Below are 23858 nucleotides of genomic sequence, written 5' to 3'. Positions count from 1 at the left end.
TTGTTCTTTTCCATTCTGAGAAAACATTACTAAGGTGACGATGCTGCACGGTTCAATAAATCACTTTAATAATAGCATGCGTCATTCAGAGGAATATTACCGTGGTGTTTTGAGAACCCAGGTCTTTAATTCTATGGATTTCTCCTCCAGTTAAATTAGGCATAGGAAAAATAGGATTTTTTTTTTTTTTGGCAAAAACTGAACAAAATGAAACTTTTGGCCATGAAAAAAGAATGAATACTAAAGTTTCTCATTCATTTAGACACTTTTTCTCTGTTGAATAAAATAAATAGACTCCTTTTTTGTCTCGCTTTTTCCAAAGAAAAATCTATTACAAAACAACAATTTAAAAACATTTATTGAACATTCCAGCAGACATACCAACAAAGCAAAAAGCACACTGTTTGATACAAATTTTCAATTACTCAGATCACTGAAAGTGTTTGTTTTGCAATTTTTTTGCCAAATAATTTCGGTTGATGAATATTTAATGCATCTCTGGTTTAAATTTTTAAAAGACGATCAGATAATTCAGTTTCAACACTGAGCTAGCAGAGCCAATCAGATCAATTTACAGCTTATTAAATCACTAATATAAGCAGCCAGATCCTCCCAGACGACTTTTTTTTTTTTTAGAAAAAGAAACAAAGCATGTCCTTGTGTTCGACTGCACGAGTTTAATGTGTATGGCACTTACCCAGGTTGGTGTAGGTGGCGCTGCAGGAGCTGGATGCAGGCGAGTGGGAGTGTGTGCGCATGCCCTCATCCTCCTCTGGCTCCCCCAGGCTGGCGCTGCCTTCGCTGGGGGACAGTGGGCGAGTGGTGGGGCGAGCCGAGGGGCTGGAAACCTCACAGACAGGTGACAGCTCCAGCTTGGCGGGCAGAGAGGTGGCAGGAGGCATCTCACTCTCCGAGCCCTCAGCCGGCATCTGACTACAGGGGACACAAACAACATTTGCAGATAGTGAGTAAGTGTAAACAAAACTGGGCTGGAACATTACAGTAAATATTAACAGCAGAGCTGGGAATTTTGTGAAAGATTCAGAGAGCCTTTTTTCGAGAGCCACACATGTCTGGGCTGTAAGCAAAAGCAAGTGCTCAGATCTTTCTCTATCTTATGGAAATAATCACAACAACCAAACTCAACTAAAGATGAGAGTCTCAGTGAGCATAACTGGCCTTCCCTCTTTCCCATCACTTAGCAGTGCAGTATAAGACAGCTGCTAAAAAGAGTGTTGTGCATCTGTGCTAAAAAAGGGTCCACTTTTGTCTCATTTGCTCATAGATGTAACAATGTAGTCACCGAATATCTGCAAACACTTTTTTAGGACAAATATGACTTCATATGATTTAAATATGAAGAAAGTTATTTTGTGTATTGTGGGTAAGAAAGAGAGAGACAGAGAGAGAGACGGAGAGATACATAGACAATATAAATGTAAGCACTTCTAATCAGTGTTCATTTTGGATTCCGGCTCCAGGGTAAACGCTGTCAGAGACACAGTCTGATGTGCCAAGCCGCCCCCATGTGGCCTCTCATGATGTCTAATGAATGATGCCTCAGATGCAGGATCAGATAGGACTGCATCAACTTCATTATGTGCACCCCAAATGCATGCACTGATTACTGAGTTTAGCCCTGAGAAAGAGGGCAGCGCTGCACTAATTAACTGCTGCCACCATTATTTATAGCTCCTGATTTATATTATTATTTATTACACTCCAAACAGTTCAGGACAACACTGCAGATACAGAACAGCAGCACTAACATAGACAGCACTGAGGGTATTTACATGTGTAAATTGTTCTTGAGAGTATCATTAGATTTGAAATGACTGAAAATAAACAAGTTTCTGATTTTAACTTAAGTTCGACATTTGGATGATGATGTGTTGGCATTTTTTTTGTGTGTGTATGTGTGTGTGTGTGTGTGTGTGTTTTACAACTTACTGCTAAATGATCACACTTTAGGATTTATCAGCTATCTCAGGGAGGCGCTATATGGAACTAGATCAAACAAACTATATCTTACACAATTGTCTATTCAATTAAAGGTAAATAAACCTGGGTTATTCTGATGTTTTGTTGTTTGTAGGCCTGTCCTGATAACCATTTTTGTTTGGATTTATAATTTAAACAACAACATTTTTTTAATGATGAGATCACAAATTGCAACCAGTGTGGTTTGAGGCACTCTTTATAAATGCAGCAATTATGAAAAAAGTGACAAAATTACTAAAAACCTGTGAAAATCATGTTTAGTTTTGGTATTTGACATTCAAGCCGATGTTTCATATCCTTTGGATTCAGCCCCAAATTTTCATTCATCTAGTAATACTAAGGTCAGCAAAAATCAAATAATAAGACGATGTAAATATTGTGACAGGTCTATTTGTTTGTTTTAGGTAGGGATGTACCAACATCCAACCAAACATGAGTACATTCATTTTGTATTTTTTTAGTTTTGTCGTGACAGTCACATTATATAAATATATAAATTATATAAAAGAAATTAAAGCTGATCTGGCACAAAAGATCAATCACGCATCCACTTCACACCTGCAAACCACAAAATGAGAAACTCAAATAAAACATACAGCTGCAAACACAAATTCTTACTCACCATTGCAAATATGGAATATTAGCAAAATGTACACCATATTTTTTGCACTCTTAGGCGCACTTAATCCTTAAATTTTCTGGAAAATCATCATGTTTGGTATTGGTATTTGGCATTCAAACTGATGTTCCACATAACTCAGATTCATACCCAAATTTGTATTAATCTAGAAAAACTGAGGTCAGCAAAAATGAAACAATAAGATAATAACGTCATTACTGTAACAGGGCTACTTGGATGCATCAATACCAATTTGCATCAATACATTCATTTTTGCACTCGCCAATACTGATACTTACTTAGTATAAGGCAAACAGGAGCGTTATGTGTGGTAATAGTGTAGTTGTTAGTGTAAACTTGTGCAATGCAACAGTTCATTTAGTAATTTGGAGTTTTGTCGTGACAGAGTCACATTATATACATATTTAAATTCTATAAAATAAAATGTATGAACTCTTCAAGGACAAACGTGCATTCTCGATTCAGTGGGCACAACTTAACTGATAACTGAAGCCAGTCTTAGCAGTTGTGTGGGAAAATGCCACTGAGCCGCTGGAGTTTAGAAAGTTAAGTTCTCTCTCGCTTTCTCTCTACTTGCTCGCTCATGCCATTTCCCATACTGTTTATCTGGGACTGAATATATAGAATTTGGATTTGAGTGATGAAGATGTCTGTTCGTTTGGTATCAGATGTTGGTATCGGTTCTTCGTTGCTGAGTATGAATAAAAGTACTTCAGCATGGTCTCAGGCTCAATACCGATACCAGCATCGATATTCATGCGTCGCCGGTTTTAGGGCTGCCCCTGAAAGTCAATGAGACGACTCATCAGTTGGAGAGCAGATAGTCGAGCAGCTGTTTAATAAAACTAAGCCAAAAATGCATGGGAATGTGCATGTCTGTGGTGTGGCAGGATGAAGGCAGAGCTGCTGAGTTGCCCCTAATTTGGGCTGGGTGGCGCTTTTCTCTCAATCACAGTCAGGTGTGACATGTCAGTGACGTGACCATGGAGAGAGACTATAGCCTGCAGGATAAAAGAGGTAGCGAGAGAGAGAGAGAGGGAGTTGTGAGTGAGAGCATGGGAGAAAAGTCAAATTCTAATATTCTAAAAATGTTTTTGTCAGTGTTTTGTCATATCGCCAAGAGTATTGTTATCGAGAAAATACCATGAAATATCTCGATTTTATTTTATTGCCATATCGCCCTACTAATAACCATCTTAAAAGTTAATTATATGTATATGTTGATTTTAATGTTTAATATAAAATAAACAATAAAGTAGGCTATTTGAGCTTCTTTAAATATAAATATGCGTGTGCTGTGTGTCTCATTATTCCACAAATCAATACAATGGCCCAACATAATATAAAATAATTATAAAAGGGAATAAATATGAAAAAATATTTAGATGCACATATTAAACAACCAAATTTGTTTCTACTTACAAAATTGTACGTTCATTACAGCCCTAGATTGATTTTTTTCCTGTTTCCCAAAACTCATTTTTTGCAAACCAATACACTTCAATTGACAATAAATTTCACTTTGTTCTGGTATGAAACAACTACAGAAGTCTATAGTGCAATGTGTTTGGCAATTAGAACTAACCTTTACCATTACTGCCAACAAAACTTTATACAAATCCATAATGACACAAATCAAAAAGACTTCATTTTTTAAAAACACTACAGAAAATATTAGAAAAACTGAGGAGAGTACATGACTTCATGCCTAAGCAGCTGAAGTCAAACTGTTCAAACTTGTCCCAACATTCTGAACCAGCGAGCACTTCACATAGTACCCGACCAATGAAGCATTGATAGCTCTCAAAGCACGAGTAGTCCTCCGAAACACGCCCTGCTAAACCAACACTACAGCTAAAAAGCCATGTTTACCTGCCGTACTGGCTCACACAGCTACCCATGTCTGCAAGCCTCCTCGAGTACAACCCTGAGAATGAAGCCCTCAGGTGATCTTCCACTATTTCTCCGTCTCTCTCACTCTCAGATATTCACCTGTGAACCCTACACTGCAGGCTTCAGGACACACCCTCTAATAGTGTGCTCACTGATAAACAGGAAGGAGTGATTAACCCTTCCTCTGACTGGGAGACAGTGAGAACTCTTCAAGAGCGATCTTTAAATCATCACCATCCAGCACAGTAGGGCAAAAAAAAAAACAGCTCAAAAGTTGTGTAATTTCAAAATTAAAGCTGATCCGGCACAAAAGATCCATCATTCATCTACTTCACACCAGCAAAGCACAAAGTCAGAAACTTAAATAAAACATACAGCTGCAAATATAATTACTCACTCACCACTGCAAATATGGCATATTAGCAAAACGTATACTGTATTTTATGCACTATAAAAAAAATCAGATATTCATTTAATTCCACCAGCAGCTTACTTGATTTACTTCAAAAAATGCTGATAAGGTAAACTAGATGTTTCATTAATACTGTCAAGAACTGCTTAAGAGGGGGTTTACAATTGTTATGTCAACACAGACAGATTAAAAAAAAAAAAAAAAAAAACTTTTACAATAATTTCAGATGCAGGAAGACTTCAGCACATTGCAGTGTATCGCAAACAAACCTTAGACCTTTGTACTCTTGATTGTGATACCAATGAGTCAAAGAGATAATTTATGACAAAGATAAAAGCAATATAATGACACAACACAAGGAAATGACAGTCACTGAATCACTAGATACAGGCTCTGTTGTTCAGCAGATTTGACACACTACAGAAGTGTGGAACACTCAGAATGGGTAAACAAACACTTCCATGAATACATAAACCACCCTGTACATCAGAAGTGACTCAGCAAACACACACCAGGAAGTAATGCAGTCATCAAAACGCATTTGGCCCACTTAGCACACTACACACATCCCAGTACTAACAACCCAATCAGGAAGAAAAGGCTGAAGCAAGGTCACCAGGGAACTTGATGGGATTTTAATGGGAATCCGATGATAATAAAGGCTCAGAGATCTAGAGATGGGGGATGGTAAGCAAAGAGGGGAGAGACTGAGAGAGGGAGAACAAGAGATGGGCTTACCTCATGACTTTGCTGATGAGAAGGCTGGCTCTGCTCTTGGGGGCACCTGACTGGTTGTAATTGATTGCTGTCGAGGCATTACACTCCTCCACTCTGAGTTCCCCTTCCCCATCACCCCCAGCCCCACTGTCAGGCTTATAGGTGAATATAATGGTGGGTTTCTGATTGGGATCGTCTGTTTTGGACTCAGAGAACCAGTGCTGCCTCTGGATGGGGGGAGGAGGCAGCATGGTGATCACAGTGCCATCCAAACCCACCAGCTTCCCTTTTTCTTTCTCTCTCTCTGCTTTCTCCTTCTGCTCATCTTCATCTTTCCGCCGGCGGAAAAAGCTTTTAAAGGAGATCCAACGTTTGGGTTTGTTGCCCTCGGCTGAGCGCCTCCCCTCTGCACCAAGGCTGATCTCTCCGTCGCTGGGCCTGGAACCTGTGGGCCTGGTCCAGTTGTTGAAGTGCCTCTGGAGAAGGTTGGTGGCGTGATAGGGAGAAGATGTGGATCTGGGTGGAGGGTAGGGAGCTCCAGCTTCAGGTTTAGGACTTGTTGGAACCTCAGCAGCTGAGGCGCTCTGGGATTTGGGCAGGATCTTGGTTGGGGTTTCTTTGCGTGATTTGGACAGCCCGCTGTCCAGAGGGCAGTGGAGGGACTTGGGTCTGCTGAGGGTACCTTTTGTAGCATCTGGAGGAAGAGAGTACAGCTCCTCAGCACTGCAGGTTTTGCTCTGAGGAGTAGGAGACTCTGGAGGAGACTTGGGTGGCTGGATGGCAGCAACTATCTGAGAAAGCACCATGCTGGCCTTCTCCCTGTGTCCCTGTGATCCACTGACCGAAGAGGACTGGCACTCGCTGCTGCCTGCTGGCGGCTCACCACTGGGGTTTCGGCTGCGGCTGATGCTGGCTGTGGCTGAGCTGCTCTTGGTCAGGCTGCCGGAGAGAGGGCTGGCTGTTGGAGTAGCAGTGACCCTGGGAGTGGAGAAAGTAACAGAGAAGTTGGATGCTGCTACATTGGACTCAGTCGAAATTTTAGCTTTGTCATCATGAGGCGTGTCCACTGCTCTTGGTGTACTCCTCTCTTCTTCAGTTGTAGCTGAGGCAAGTTTTCTGGTACTGGGCATGTGTTCTGTTGGAGAGGGCTGTGTGCTTTCAGATGAGCCAATCTCCTCATATGTATGGCTAGTGACTCTTCCACCTGCTCCTGGCTTGGGCTGTGGTAGTTCCCCGCTCAAGCCCAGGAAGCTTTTGTACACGGCCAAATTATCATATGCACTGGGGTTAATCACAATAGGCACCTTCACAGCATTCTTAGAACTGCGTGCGTATGCAGGCTCATCTCTAATGATGATGGGGAAAGGAGGCATGCCTGCATTATTGTAACTGTTGAACTTGATCTCAGACAGGTTGGGTGATTTGACCGGTACAGTGCGGGAGGAAGAGAGGCCGGTGACCGGGGAGGTGGGCGCCGATTTATGGTTGCTGTGTCTGGGAGGAATAGATGGCCCAGATGGACCTCCACTTGGAAACTCAACTTTGGGGATCTTTTGCCGTGGGCTGGTACTGGATGTCCACACCTCTTGGTAGCGGATGTTTCCAGGCTTCTTGGAGGTGGGAGTAGGTCCAGCAGTAGTACTGGGAGAGACTGGTATTGAGGGAGACATTGGAGTGAAAGGAGATACTGGAGAGGTTGGACATACTGGTGCAGGTTTAGGGGAAAGAGGTGATTTTGGTGACAAGGGTGTTTTAGGGGAGAAAGGAGAGCCTGCAGATATTGGGATGTTTTTGGAGGCTCCAGGGTAGGGTGGAGGTCCAAATGCAGGGTTTGGACCCTTGAGTTTAGTGGTGGTGCTTTCAGAAGGTCGGCCCTCTGTGCTAGCCATAGAGGCAGACACATCTACCACAGTGTAAGGCTTGCAAATGGGAGTCTTCTCTAAACTCACCACCCGATACGGTTTAGCCTGTTCTTCTGTGGGGCTGAAGCTGATCGTGATTGGCTGACCAGGGAGAGCTTGTGGAAGAGCCCCGCCTTCTTTTTGACTAGCATCTTGTTCTTGTAGTCTAATGGCCAGAACAGCTTTGTGAGTCTCAGTAGCTTTAGGCGAGCTCAGTGCTCTTCCTGCTGAGTCCCCTTGCTGTGTGTGCTCCCTGCCAACTGGAGCCAGGTGCAGTCCATTGCGCTGGCCAAAGGGGGCACTGCTTCCACTGCTGGACGTGCAGGAGTCCTCAGGGAGAGAAGAGGAGGATTCTGGCGAGGTGGTGGATACAGAGTTGGACAGGAAGCCGCTTCCTTGGGGGTCACTGCCATATGAGAGCAGGCCAGGTGCTCCATTGGAGTCCACAGAAGGATAGCCATTCAGGATCTCATCATAACTGTCATCGTAATCCACTGCACAGATCCTCTGAAGTGAACGGTTCCTCAGTGGGACAGTGTTCCATTTCTTACCAACAGCAAAAGGAACAGGAGAAAGGGTTGCAGCACGGAAATTAGCGAAACGTGGCTGTCCTCGCATTCTAATCTCCATGGCCAGAAGCTCTTCGTCACTCTCATCCCAGCTCTCATGCTCATCATCATCATCATCCTCATCTTCGTCGCTCCCCTCAGCCCCATCGTCATCATCCTCTCCATCACTGGAGAACTCTGGGTAGCAGAAGCGCCCCCCTTCTGAGCTGATGACCTCAGCACTGTCACTGAGAGACACGTGTTTGGCTCCTCCGCTACTGCTGTGGCTACCCATAGCTAGACAGCCAGCCGCAGGCAGGCCTCTTTCCAGTGAACGTCTGTATGAGCAAGTGATCCGCCCAAAGAAGTCTTCTCTGCTAGAGCTAGGGCCTTGGCCCAGACCAGCTATCTCCTTTAGCACGTCCGTCAGTCCATTATTGTTATTACTGCTGCTGCTGGGTGGACAAAGAGAAGCGTAGCCCTCTATTTCTCCCCGCTCATCATCTCCTTCATTGTTGTTTGGTCCTGCGGGCCTCTTTCGGTTCAGGCCATTGTGGTTCCAGACAGTGAAAGCAGAAGTTTTCCCAGGCTCTGCCCCTTCTGCCAGCAAGTGTGGATTCCCCTCTGTATCTAGACCCATCCCTGGGCACGGCAACATCATGGTGGGTTTCACTGCAATGGTGGGCTTCTTTGCAACAGGAGGCCGGAACTGGCCCGACCGAGAGGACCCACCACCTCTCTGAGTATTGCTATGAGCAATGTTTGCGTTAACACTGGCCCCACTCGCTACTGGAGAGAGATTATGCTGGTTAACATTAGTCCTGCCCCCTGTGGGAGTGTGGCCGTGATATACAGGGGCGTGTTCAGGGGGACCTTTTTTTGAGGCTGCCTCAGACATGCGGTGCAAACTCTTGGGCTTGAAGCAGTTCTTGCATTCGCCAGGTTTCCAAACGTGCTCGGTGAAGGTGTTGCAAGCAGACATGGCTGCAGTGCTGACAGCAGCACACTCAGTGGACAGGAAAGCCCTCCATTACACTCATGGCTGGGAACACAACACTGCTTCTCACGGCTGCTGCAGGCCAGGAACTGGGAACAATTCACTGCTTCTTAAGAGACTGGCAATCCCACCCTGGAAAAATAAAACAGAAAAAAAAGCTCAGAATGAGAACAAGACTGATTACTAAATCAACATATTTTGCTTCTTATACAAAGAAACATAATACAAAATGTGAGGAAATTTGTGTTTGATAGATTGGTTATTTCTTTGTTGTAACAATGCTTCTTGGCAATACATCTTACACTGTTGGAAAGTTAATTTCTTTTTTAAATGGTGCCAAATTTGTAAGGAACATGCATTTGTGGGATAAACTGCAGAGCTAAGTAAAGTCTCTGCCAATGCCAAACAGTGGTATCTGTATTCTGACTCGTTTGGTGTTTGACAATCTTCTTGTGGTGTTGTCTTCTTCTGACGTCTATTTAAGGCCTGTCTCTGACATGCTCCATTATATGGAACTTCATATTTATATAACATTTATATTTATATAACTTTATATGGGCCTTCATTTCAGAGATGGTACTAGGGTTCATTCCAAATAATTTCACCTTCTCAGCTCTGCTGTTAATCCCACAAATGCATGTTCCTTACAATTAACAGGGTTTCCAATGGTATAAGACTTGTTGCCAGGAAGCATTGTTACAACAAAAAGTATCTACCAAACTTAAATGTATTTTTGTTTTTATATGTTTATATTACTTTTTGTTTGTGGTTTAAATCAGAAAAAATGTAGTGAATTGTACTTTTTGGGTATAAAATACTGTCTCTTGAGGAGTAGTGTCAGTAGTGTTGTTAGTTACCTTAGTTAGGGAATTGTTCTAGATTACTTCCTATATTTGTTTTAAATAAAACTCAAGGAGAATAGAGTAACTGTGTGTTAAAGTCCCTGCTTTAACAGTTCATGCAAAAACAAATGATATACCCTACTGAAAAAATATAATGTTAAAAAGAGACCCTTATTGCCTTATTGTAACTGAGCAGTAGCTGGTACATACAGCTCTGGAAAAAAATATGGGATTACTTAAAAATGACGAGTTTCTTTGATTTTACCAAATTGAAAATCTCTGGAATATAATCAAGAGGAAGGTGGATGATCACAAGCCATCAAACCAAGCTGGACTGCTTGAAGATTGCACCAGGAGTGGCATAAAGTTATCCAAAAGCAGTGTGTAAGACTGGAGGAGGAGAACATGCCAAGATGCATGAAAACTGTTATTGAAAATCAGGGTTATTCCACCAAATATTAATTTCTGAAATGGTTTTCTTTACATTATTTGAGGCCCGAAAGTGGTGCATCTTTTTTGTTATTTCAGCCATTTCTCATTTTCTGCAACTAAATGCTCTAAATGAAAATACTTTTATTTGGAATTTTGAATGTTGTCCGTAGTTTATAAAATAAAACAATGTTTTTTTTACTCAAACATAAACCTATAAATAGCAAAATCAAAGAAACTGATTCAGAAACTAAAGTGGTCTCTTAATTTGTTCCAGAGCTGTATCATTTGAACACTCTGTTCCTGATTACTTTCTTCAATTTTTTATACATTTGGGATATCACTCTTCTAGAACGTACTATAGCCAGGATAAAAAGGGGCCAAAATAAGAGCATGTATGACCTGAACACATTTATAAAAGGAACGGTTTAATTTATTTTATATCAAACTAATATCTGTTAACTAATATGGTTGTGAAATCCTTGTACACCAAGAATTCTCTTACATAAATGCATCATTTTTATCAACATTACATTAGTGTTTAATGATGATTAACTCTATACTATTTAAAAGAATTATAGGACTTTATGAACATAGTTTTTAGTGTAAACCTAATCAAAGTATACAACTGGACCTAAGGAATTGTGTTTTTTGTAAGACATATTTACCAGGCATGTTTAAGCCTGGAACCCACACAGTACTATTATTTTTGTAGTAAAAGTTGTTAAACACAGTAAGCCTAGCATTAAAAGAGTCGCATCAGCTCATGATTTCCAGCAGGGGGAGCATTTTCCCCCCTTTTAGAAAAGATCTGCTCGTCCTACAGCTGAAATGTGCGGTACTCAGGCTGGTGTATGTACATATCTACCAGTCTCCAAAAGGAAGGGCCAGAGGTCACACACACCCACACATTTAGACTGCTAAACATTTTCCACTCCATTTTTAGCACTCGACCCAGACCAGTTGCAGGTAGTTATCAGTCACCGCATAACATACTCAGACTCTCACACAACTCTGCTCTGTTTACAGTAGAGGGCTATCATTCACAGAAGCAGAGTGCAATGGAGCAAGCACAGAGGGCAGGTTCAAATATGCACAAGTGAGCCTTGAATGCTGTTTTCCACCACTTCAGATTTCCTGACTCACTCTGTACTGTACATTTTATTCTATAGCAAGAAGAAAGTTTTCCATTAGAGACCATTACTGTAACAACCACCATGGCATTCGATACGTGCCCGAGTGAGTGGGTGCACACACATTCACGCTCAATTGCCTTTCATTTCCCCTACAAGATCTGTCTTTCTCTTCATCCTGCTGCTGACTACAAGAAGAATGATAGGATCACACACGTGGAGAAGGCTGGAGTCTTTCCTAATAGAAACTGGAACTGGACCTTTCTCTTAAACACAGTACTCCTGTACTATAACTCATTCTTACTGCGATTTATACACAACGGCCAGATTCTACAGTCTGTGACCAGGTAACTGGAGGTTAATAGAGTGAAAGTCCTGTTTAGCCCTGGAGAACGGCAACTGAATATTCAAATCACACATTTTCATTTCAGTACTGCGCCATTCGACCCCTCAGGTTGTAGAAAAAAAAGAAAAGAGAAACGGATCATTTTCACTCTTCCTGCTTGGTCATCCTTGACCGGTTCACACACTCACAAATCCAAACCAATTCCACAGAGCTGGAGGGAAATCGAGTTCTGAATGAGAAATAGCGTTCTGGTGGGAGTAATAGCATGAGATGGGCTTCTCTCAGCTCATTTCCTGACACTGAACCAGCCACATCTTTTCACTGAAGAAAGAAAGAGAGAATCACAAATACACAGCAAATACGAGGGCGAGTTTATTTAACCTAGTAATGTTCTTCTCAACTTTTTGGTACAGCCCACAATCTGGTACTAACCCAGTTACTGTATTTTTAACATTATAAGACGCACCAGATTATAAGGCGTACTATTAACATACATAAAGTGCACCGGATTATAAAGCGCATTTTAAGAGACACTAATAGGAAATTCTAATTCAGCAGGTCTCACTGCTGGGTGGTGGTGTGGGGTTACTAGCTTAGCTTAGTAAAGCTAAGCCAAGTAAACAAAAGTGTAATAAAAAAAAAAATTATTTTAATATAAAATGAGCACCGGATGTTAATCTACACAGATTTCTCTCCTGACACTGTTTATTTGGGTGAGTAAAGCGCTTCCATTTATATTTACAGTAAGTTTAGATTACCGAAGCATTAGCATTAGCAGCTAACAGCTCCAGCAGTGCTAGCTGGGGTTAGGAGCAGGCTACAGGCCAATAATACTTACCTCTGAATGGGGAAATAGCTAGCGCGGTTAGCTGCTAATGCTAATGCTACTCCAGTCCCGATGCTGGAGAACTAAACTGAAACTCTTGTATTACACTGCAATTTGGTGGAGTGGCAACCTGACTAGTAAAATTCATACATAAGAGGATTATAAGGATAATAATGCACACTGTTGATTTTTGGGACAATTAAAGGATTTTAAGTGTGCCATATAAATGCTAAATTACAATATTACAGGATTAAAGTATAAGCCATAATTATCATAATTTTTTTTGGGAAAGAGTGTGAGTCTGCTTGAGCAAATCACCTCAGCTGTCTCAAGTCTAAAGGATGCCTAAAGCTGGGCGATATTACCTCAAATCAATATTCCAACCCTCAGGACAGAGAAAAAAAAGAAACAGATCATTTTCACTATTCCTGCTTGATCATCCTTGTCCAGTTCACACACTTACGAATCAAACCAAACCAATTCCACAGAGCTGGAGAGAAAATAGAGTTCTAAATGAGAAATAGCATTGTGGTGAGAGTAATAGCATGAGATAAACATTTAATGTTCTGCTCAACTTTCTGGTAGCATCATAGTTACTAGATCTTATTAAATTATTTGCTGAATAGGATCCAGCCTGGTTGTGCGCCTTCAACATAATTTGGTACAGGCATGCTATGCAAAAAATAATAATAAATAAAAAAATAAAATAAAGGATATTACTTCATACATATGGATCTGTTTGATGGAACCGTTGCATATTTGTACAGTATGTTAAATAGCTGTGTAATGGCAAGAACTTGGAAATACAGTATTTATTACAATACAGCCATTAAAATTCAATATATCACAATAGATTACAAATGTTCAAAATTAAAATCTAAAACAAAAATAAAAGATTTATATTTAATATTGCTCCAAACACTATGCTCTCCACTGTTTACCTGTGGGCCAGTCAACACCATCACAAGATGACAAAAAACGCTCCACTCATGGCGTGGTGGAGTGGGTGGGGTAGGAGACAGAAGGAGGGAGGGAGGGAGGGGGAGAGGGGGGTGTTAGATCATAGAATACAGGCAATAAAAGGTGGACAAGGCTGTCAGACAGGGTCAAGGTGGTCAGATCCTGTTCTGAGAATATCATCACGTAACACCCTGTTCAGCTACGAGCAGACACAATACACCAGGAACACCCATTACAGGGCACTGACCTGACACACACACACACACACCCACACACCCACGTCCACCCACTCCAGCGGCTGGGGAACAATCACACTGACTCACCACTATATCAATCAAACACCATTACTAACAAGTCTCCTTACTAACACACACACACACACACACACACACACACACACACACACGCACACACATACACATACACACACACTCTAAATCAGTAGTACAGGAAAAGGCTTCAGTATGAATGATCTAATAACCACATGGCCCAAAATGGTCAAGGCTGCCACAGGAAGTGCCACAGAGACCCACCTGGACACAAGCTAAAAACAATCTACCTCACATTCCTTCTTTCAGTTTGGACACAAACCTCATTTTATCAACAAAAAAAAAACAAACAAAAAAACTTTTTTTAAATACCTGTAGTCGCTGCAGAATGTCACATACAAAAAACAGAGCAGAACCAATTATATCTCCTTATTTACATGAGTTAAACATACAACCATCTCTCTATTATATCAAGTAGACAAAAATCCACTCTGGACTACAGCTTCTGAACCTGGTTTGAACAGAGGAAACTAAACACAATACACAATAGCCCACTTGGGTCAGGATAATTTACTTATCGAGGAGAACCCATTAACCTGAATAAGGCCAATGCCAACCTTGTTTAAAAGAGATTTTATTTTCTGTATGTTTTTTTGGATATTATAAGGATTATAGGGTTTTAAAACACTTTGTGATTTTTTTGTAATTATCAGTAACATTTATTGCTTTTTAAAAGGGAGTACATTTATTCATCATACTGTTAAAATGACGATTTGATTAAAATGATGATGATAAAAATCATTTATCGCTGTCAGCTGTCTCAGGTCTGAAGGGTGCCTAGAGCTGGGTAATATTAACCTTAAATCTTTCTCAATTAACTCAATCTAATCTAGATTAAAGAACAATATAAGATTTTTGTTACATTGTTGGTTTTAAGTCACAGACTGGAAGGGCCAGATTCAGTAAACACACGGTAGAATGTTTTTAAAGGGAAAAGTAGATGAAAATCCAGTGGAGAAAAGTATTAACAGAATAAAAACATAAAAACAAAGTCATATAGTTTGATTACAAATTTTGCATGTCAGTTTTGATCCATTTGCAATGAATAGCCCAGCGCTAGAGGTGCATTCTCCACTGCACATAATGCATGTTTTAACTTTGGGCTCATACAAGGACACTTTGCAGCTGTTGAATGTTTGGCACTTTCAGTTCTTGGGTGCTTTTAGTTGTGTCTTTTGGCTCGTCATCCTTTTGGTACCATGGCTGCGCTTTAAAACAGAGCTTTATGATACTGGGCAGTATATTTCACTCCAGAAAGTCTTCAGAGTCTTGAGATTTCATTGTGCACTGAACAGATTTAAGGCATTCCATGCCAGATGCAGCAAAGCAGCCCCAAATCATAACTGGTCCTCCTCCAACTTTCACAGTATGTACAATGTTCTTTTCTTTGAAAGCTTTCATTTTTGTCTGTGAACAGAGCTGATGTTACTTGCCAAAAACCGCCAGTTTTGTCTCAACTGTCAAAAGCACATTTTCCCTGAAGAGTTGTGGCTTATCAATATGCATTTTATAAATTCCAGTCTGGCTTTTTTGGGTTTCTTTTAACAGTGGAGTCCTCTTGAGTCTTCTTTGGAGCTGGTTGCTCAAAAAGTGATAGATATACACTGCCTGGCCAAAACAAAAAGTCTCCACCTTGATTTAAGTAAGTAAATGATGTGGGGTTGATGCTGCAGTTGGTCAGGTCTAGGTTCAGCAAAAGTATGTGCTGAAAGAATGAGGTCACTATACTGAATATAGACCAGGTTATTCCATCAATGGATTTTTCTTCCCTGATGACACGGCCATATTCCAAGATGACAATGAAAGGATTCATGGGACTGGAATTGTGAAAGGGTGATTCAGGGAGCGTGAGATCATCATTTTTACACATGGATTGTTCACCACAGAGTCCAGACCTTAACCTCATTGAGAATCTTTGGGATGCTCTGGAGAAGACTTTGTGTAAAGGATTTTTACTAAATACCAGTAATTTTCACATTTCCACAAATTGGATTTAATAGAGTTAATGGAAGCATTTAAACAAATGCTACAAAAAGAAGAAGCAAGAGTTTTTGATTGTGGCTTTTATAAAGTGTTCCTCATAGCAGTTCATGTTTGTTTTAAGAAATTTCTTACTCTGACAGGTCAATAACATTTTTCATCACATTGCAGGCACAGCTCTGGAAAAGAAACCACTTCAGTTTCTGAATCAGTTTCTCTAATTTTTATATTTATAGGTATATGTTTGAGTAAAATAAACATTATTGTTGTATTTGGTGGAATAACCATGGTTTTTTTAACACAGTTTTCATGCATCTTGGCATGTTTTCCTCCACCAATCTTACACACTTGTTTTGGATAACTTTATGCCTGCACTCCTGGTGCAAAAATTCAAGCAGTTCAGCTTGAATGGTTTGATGGTTGTGATCCTCCATCTTCCTCTTAATTATAATCCAGAAATTTTCAATTTGGTAAAATCAAAGAAGCTCATCTTTTTAAATGGTCTCTTAATTTTTTTTTTGGGAGCTGTATTTATCTGTGCAACACAGCGAATAAAAGCCTTTTGTGAAATATCACTGTATAAACACCACCCTGTAATCTCTGTGTTGGATCACTTTGTATAACTTGTAGTGTTTTGTGACATTTTATATTGGTTTGTACTTTTAGACTTTTAGAACATTTTATGCTGTATGTAATGTTCTATTATCTATATATTTGTCACTTCAATTATCATCTGATTTCAATGACAAGATTGTTTAAACAGTGGTGCTCATAGAGAGGTAAATACACCGCTGTCCTTATCAGCAGACACACAAACACAGTCTAAAAGAAGTGTGTGTGTGTGTGTGAGTTTATGTGTGACGTATGTGTGCTCTTAGCGACACCCATTGACTCTCACCTTCCTGTTATCTCTGCCCCTGAATCTCCACCCACAGGAAACGCATCACTCAGTGTCCAGCACGAAGGGAAGTTCGAGGCATTATTCTCTAGCCTTTCAATCCCTTCAGCCGCTCTTGTCTCTCCTGTTTTTTTTTTTGTTTGTTTTTTTTATTCCTTCCTGACCAGAACAGCATGACATATGACCGCCTCCTGTCTCCTGTTTTGGGTGCTGCTCACACAAAGCTCTCCCTCTTTAGTTGTTTGGCCTTTTTTGGCCTTTCTCTGGGTACCAGATGTGGATGGATGCCTCGTGTCATTGCTTACTCTGATGAGCATTGAGTTTGTAAACAGCCAGTCAAGAGAACAAAGAGTGTTCTTGTAGTGTTATATAGAGAGAGTGTGCGCGCTGGATAGAGACAATAGTGAAAAACAACTTCACTGTCTCACAAGCTGCAGAGAAAGACACTTCTGTTCTGAGTTCATCCAAGGGTTAGCATGCTTCTATCCCCTGAGGCCTACTCCAAGAACTATAACCGCGAAAGGGCCTCACAAACACAGAACAGTTTAAATATTACTGTGCAATACGTCTATATCTATATGTAACTGCATCTGCATATATCTTGTGTATATCTGAGTATAACTTTTCTGTTATCTGTTGTCTGTTAACAGCTCCTTCAGATTCAAATCATTGTGATGCTTTACTGACTTGCAACAATTAAAAAAGCATCTCTATTATTGCTACTCCAGGCTTGGAACACCACAAACTGCACCACAAACTAACTTTGGTGAAGTGGGCAGGACAAATTGTTATGGGAAACACATAATACACTGTAATTCAAATCCTACTTGTGTTGTAAAATCCTATAATATTCCTCTAACCAGAAAGCACACATGCTTCTTTCTGATATTTCTGTATCTCTCAGCTTGCCCAGAAAAGCATGTGCAAAGTGCAAAGTTCCTTTTAGACTCTAGTGGGAGCTCACGCATGGGAAATACAGATTTCTTAACCATTGTCTATTTGTATTGCAGGCTTTAATCTGTTTATACTGTAAATAACATTTAACTATTTTTATTACAGGCTTTTGATCATTGTTGTCGTCTGTTCACACTTTGATTATTGTCCATTTATTTTATTATATATTATTGCTGTAATCTATTTACACTTTAATAACTGTAAATCTATTTGTATTACATGTTTATCATTGTTATGGTCTGTTTACATTTTAAACACTGTTGATCTATTTTTATTACCGTATTTTACGGACTATAAGGTGAAAATATTATCACTACTTGGAAATAGAAATACTGTAACTACCCAGTCAGTCACTCATTTTAATGAGTCACATTTCTCACAATAAATTCAACAGACAATGCAGTTTAAAGCATAATTAACAAATGTTCACTGGCAGATTGTACATCCGCATCCATCCGCCCATCCATTCATCAATCCAACTACTCTCAATCATTAAGCATCCCATCTGACGATCTCTCAATCCATCTGTCCATTCATCCCCTAGTCCAGCGTTTCTCAACCTTTTTTCTATCACGACACCCTTTAAGTATATGCGAGATGTCAAGGCACCCCTGTTTAGGGGGGGGGTGGCGGGGGTGGTGCTGGCGCAGTACTTCAGGTGAGAAAGGGGGGGGGGGGGGGGGGGTGTTGGGTGCTGGCGCAGTACTTCAGGTGAGAAAGGGGGGGGGGTGCTGGCGCAGTACTTCAGGTGAGAACGGGGGGGAGGGGGTGCTAGCGCAGTACTTCAGGTGAGAACGGGGGGGAGGGGGTGCTAGCGCAGTACTTCAGGTGAGAACGGGGGGGAGGGGGTGCTAGCGCAGTACTTCAGGTGAGAAAGGGGGGGGGGGTGCTGGCGCAGTACTTCAGGTGAGAACGGGGGGGAGGGGGTGCTAGCGCAGTACTTCAGGTGAGAACGGGGGGGGGGGGGGTTGGGTGCTGGCGCAGTACTTCAGGTGAGAACGGGGGGGAGGGGGTGCTGGCGCAGTACTTCAGGTGAGAACGAGGGGTGTTGCTGGCGGAATATGAAATAAAATAGCGCGTGCATCGCGTGGGGGAGGCTGTATTCGAAGACAGATTGCGTCACAGCTGCGCAGTAATACACCGCCTCTGTGGGTCGCATGCTGCCTGTGAATTGGGACACACCCCGACACGAGCTGACTCTGGAAAGGAAATATGCACGTGAGGCGCAATATTTTGACGGCACCCCCGATGAAGCCAGACGGCACCCCAGGGTGCCGCGGCACCCTGGTTGAGAAACACTGCCCTAGTCATGTCTCTTTTACACTCTGTCATTTACTGCTCTCAGTTCCAGAGTCATTATTAGAGTATAAGCTTCACATATGCATAACATTTCATATTTTCACCGGTCATGACAGAGCTGCTATTATAGTTGCTCTGTTGTCAGAGTTCAAATTATTCATCATGCCTGTTTGAGTGTGATAATATCTCTGGCAAAATTCAAATTAGAAGCACAATAGAGAGAGAAAGAGAGAGAGAGAGAGAGAGAGAGAGAGAGAGAGAGAGAGAGGCAGCAGTTGCGAAATAGCTTAAGTTTCTGCAGAGGGCTGAGGAGAGCTCTGGCACAAGTGGCACGAACTGCAGCTAAGGGTCAAAAACCTCATTAGTGTTAATTCAGATTACTGCAGCCGAGCTCATTATGAGAACATAACAATCCAGATTTAGCTTCTCACACACCAACAAATCCTCTGACCTGCCAGAATCAAGCTCTGCTCACTGCACACACACTACAGACACACACACACATACACACACACACACACACACAGCCTGTTGCTTAGAGTGATTCTACTGTTTCTTCAGGAGTAAAACGAGCAGTGTTAGAACACTAATATGTAATTTGCAGGAATGCAAATCTGAAAAAGTATGGCACTGTTAAAAGTTAGGGGTGGAAGAAAATATTAATACAGCAATATATTGTATCGTTTTTATTTGCAATACTTACAATATTTTTTTTATAAATATGTGGCATTGATATTTGATTTGTTTTTGCATTAATGCACAGTATCAGTCAAAAATTGGACAAATCTCTTCATTCAATGCTTTCTTTATTAAATAAATTTTCTACATTGTAGCTTATTACTACAGGCATGAAAACAATTAAGGTATTTTTCCAATTATCGTATTTTTCAGATTATAGAATTTTACCAGTCAGGTTGTAAGAAGCAGTAAAGCTACTCTGCTGAGGTACAACATCATAGTTTAGTTCTATAGTTTTAGTTTTTCAGCACTGAGACTGGAGCAGTATTAGCATTAGCTGCTAACCAAGATAAGCGTTAGCTCTTTTGCCGTTCAGAGGTGAGTAATACTGGACTGTAGTCTGTGTGTTTACCGTGTTAAAACAAGCAACGTGGGACGAATCGCTAGCTTATATCACCCTGGCTTATTAGAAAACTCAGGGTTCCTCAGTGTAGTGCTGTCTGGCAAGCCTTAGTAGAAATCTATAAATCTAAGCTTATTATAGATAAATGAAAGCACTTTAATAAACAGTTTTCAAGAGAGAAATCTTTGTAGATTAACATCCAGCACTTGTTTCATATAATGTGCATTGTGTAGAAATAATAGACCATAAAATAGACGTTTATTGATAGTGCGCCTTATAATCCTGTGCCACTAATATGGTACATGGAATTAGGTAGTAAACAAGAAAAGTGTTGGTGTTGCTGTTCAAGAGACCCTTTTTTGGTCTAAATTCTATTTAGCAAGGAGATGAATTAGTATGCATGTCACACCCACATCAGCAGAATTATTTATACAATAATATAATTAAAAAAACATCAGAATCAGATAATGCTAAAAAAAAAAAAAAAAAGATTAAGCTTTTCTACAGCATTTGTTTGCGTTTGTCATAAGTATAATCAAATTTAGAAAATGTCCAAATATTCATATATCACTTAATCCTGATTTATGTATATTAATCTCATAAGCTCATATTTTGAATAATAGGTGCAGTAGTTAAAATAAAGGCTTTACATGGCTGTTAATCATATCTGTCCTGAAGTGGAAGAGGCAGAGGAAATCTAAAATAGGCTGGAGTTGACTCTTGACCTGTAGGTCCTGCAGCCCTGAGTCAGAGGTCATGCACCTCTGTCAGAAAAACTGAATAACAGGAGAGGAGTCTGTGTTTGTAAGCGAAACAGAGAGAGGAAGAGAGAGAGAGAGAGAATGAGGGGTGTGTGTACATGTGTGAGAGTGTATGCCAGAGGGTAGACATCTCACAAATGATAAATACTCATTTCACACTCCTTCAAGCTTCAAAGTACAAATAAAATCAGCAGCCACTGTGACCACTCTCAACCAACATGCACATAAAAATCAGCTGCTCACATCTGTTTTCTGCCCTCCAATCAAAACAGATGAGCTCTGGAATGAAAGAGAGAGGGAAAGAGAGCGAGACGGAGAGAGAGAAGGCAAGCCAGTGCAAGATTAAGCGAGAGGTTAAGAGAATGAGAAGGTGGTGTGAGAATATGGACAGTATACGTTTCCCCCCCCCCCCCACGTCAATAGACCTCAACTCTTACAGCTCAAAAACTAAACACTGAAATACTAACTTTTTCACATAATGACTAGCAGAGGAGATTATTCAGACGCAAGACAGGTGTATAACTTGCCAAAGAGTGTTTTTACTAAGTATTGAAAATTGCTTTAGTTCTTTTCATTTTTTTCAGACTGTAACATATAAAAATACAGTAAATGGTACAAATAAGCACTATTACTTATTATGAGTTACCCCAACAGTACACACTTATACTGCCAAAGCAGAATAAACAGGACTACCTGGCTTGTTTGAAGGTATTTTTTTCAGTTTTTCAGCCAATTGTATGGTGTCAGTTTAGTGTGAAACAAGTCTGAAATTACGCAAAGCAAAATGTATTTTTGGACTCGTTAACAACCTCTTGCATCAGAACATCCAGAGACATTTAGGAGAAAAATGCTTTGGCTTTGGAACAGTTCTGTTTACCACAGTGAGTGGTGGCTTTTTAAATTCCTGTTCATTTATCACAGAGACATTCAGCTTATATTCTGCAGCCTAAATGTGAGCGTGACACGACTACTGAGTATGCACGGAAGATATGGAAATACAGTACCAGTCAAGATTTAGACACTAATTAACGGTTTATTTTTTTATTAGTCAATTTATTATTAAATTTTCTGCAGTGAAGATTCATTCTAAAGCCATCCAAACAATGGAATTATTTAGCAAATGTTTATGTTGGTGTTCTGTGTTTGTGGGCAGAAACAATGTTTAATTATGGGTGTTTTGTGTAGAGAACCACAATGGAAATAAGCCTTAGTGCTTTATCGTGTTTTAATCCTCAATGATTTGAAGTGCGAAATGTCTGTTGTCTGTATGTACTTTTTGAATCATTAAATAAATTCAATCAAACAAAAAAGTGTCAAACAAACCAGAATATGTTTTATGTTTCACATTATTTAAAGCAGCACCTCTTGTTTAGATGACTAGATGTTTTGCACATCTTGGCTGGATTTTCTCACTCAGCTTTATGAGGTAGAGTCACCTGGAATGATCAGCTTTCAGTTAACAGCTGTGCTGAACTCATTAATTACCTGAATTTCTTGTCTCTCTTAATGTGTTTAAGAGCATCAGTTGTAAAGTTAGAGTTGGTATACAGTGAATATCTCTATTTAAATAATGTTTTAATCCATATTATGACAAAAACTCAACTAAGTAAAGAAAAAAATACTTTAAAAAGTCAGTCAATCCAAAACATTTAAAGGACTTTGAAAGTATCCTCAAGTGCACATTAAAACAAAAATGGTTACAAAAACCATTAAAAACATTTCAAGACAGAGAGTTACCTCTGTTACACAGGATAAGTTCACCAGCTCAGTCACAGAGTATTTTGGTTTGTTTAACACTTTTAAGTTACTACACTATACTACACATGTTCCTTTATAGTCTGGATGATAATAATTATATTATACAATGTTACAATACAATAAGAACATTTATCAAGATATGATAAAATATTGATGTATTGTCCACCTCTACAACAGAGTGACATAGATCTATACTTAACACTATCATTAGGGCATTAGGTCATTAGTTACATAATGTTTCCATTTGTAAAGTTACATAGCCTCACTCTTATCTTTTACATACACTAACAAAACTTGGAAATTCTTATTAAAGTTTCTTTATATGATGCTTCCTGCTACTAGATGTGATACTAGAGCACCAGCACCTAAAACAAAACTCTTCATATTTAGATTTCATGTTCTCAGCATTCTGTTGCAAAGATCTAGCATTGAACAATGCTGTGTGGGTGGCCACTATCTAGTCTCTTGGTGAGGACAACAACAAAACATGGGGAGGACAAACATCTCCTCTGGGCAGAACTAACATACACGTGTGGCCAGACTGGCTATGTAAACAAAGAGCAAAAGGAAAACACACAGAATCTCATGACACCCTTTCTTCACTATATCTTTACAAACACATTAGTTGTTATATTATAGCTGCTATATTAATGTTTAAAATGTTGAGTAATGCACCTTTAATGATCAAGACACACAAATAATGGCTTTTCTCATCCCACAGTCCTCAGACACAAATTTCACAGCGTCAAGATAATCCACATCACTGCCTCCACAGAGAATGCAATGTGCGGACCACCAGTGAGAGAGTGTGTGAGTGGAAAGCCAGCATGGCTAATAGCATTTCTCAGTGGAAGCCTCCAGAACCCTCCGGCTCTTCTGATGAACTCTTCACTGCCTGCCTTCATGTGTGGCTCAGCCTGGGTGCACCACACTCCCGTATCAAGAGCCAAATGGCCTGTTCTATTCCCACCCCAACACGCAGCTCTGCAGGAGCCGGAATGCAGCCTGCAGAGGGATTCAGCTGGGAACGCATTCTCCAAAAACCCAGAGAAAAGAAGGAATCCGCCCCCCACCGTGGCCAGTGTCGCCTGCCATGACTCAAGATTGACTCTGGGGCACGGTGCAGACTGCACAGGCCCAAACCACATTCCAT

The 23858-nt window shown here is 40.5% G+C and overlaps 1 protein-coding gene across 5 annotated transcripts in view; it reads right to left on the bottom strand.

The window, feature by feature from the left end:
* peak1 (pseudopodium-enriched atypical kinase 1) overlaps positions 1-23858 on the bottom strand; it is a 154903-nt gene that overhangs the window by 22343 nt on the left and 108702 nt on the right. For all 5 annotated transcript variants that reach the window (XM_049474338.1, XM_022671638.2, XM_049474340.1 and 2 more), the window contains 2 exons: positions 5685-9241; positions 698-933 (listed from right to left, as the gene is read on the bottom strand). In XM_049474338.1, the coding sequence (XP_049330295.1) occupies positions 698-933; positions 5685-9094 (3646 nt within the window). In that variant the 5' untranslated portion in view covers positions 9095-9241. The remainder of the gene's footprint in view (positions 1-697; positions 934-5684; positions 9242-23858) is intronic.

Source organism: Astyanax mexicanus, chromosome 2 (assembly GCF_023375975.1).
Source record: "Astyanax mexicanus isolate ESR-SI-001 chromosome 2, AstMex3_surface, whole genome shotgun sequence".
NCBI classification, from domain to species: Eukaryota; Metazoa; Chordata; class Actinopteri; order Characiformes; family Acestrorhamphidae; genus Astyanax; species Astyanax mexicanus.
This window is presented reverse-complemented; position numbering and strand designations above follow the sequence as displayed.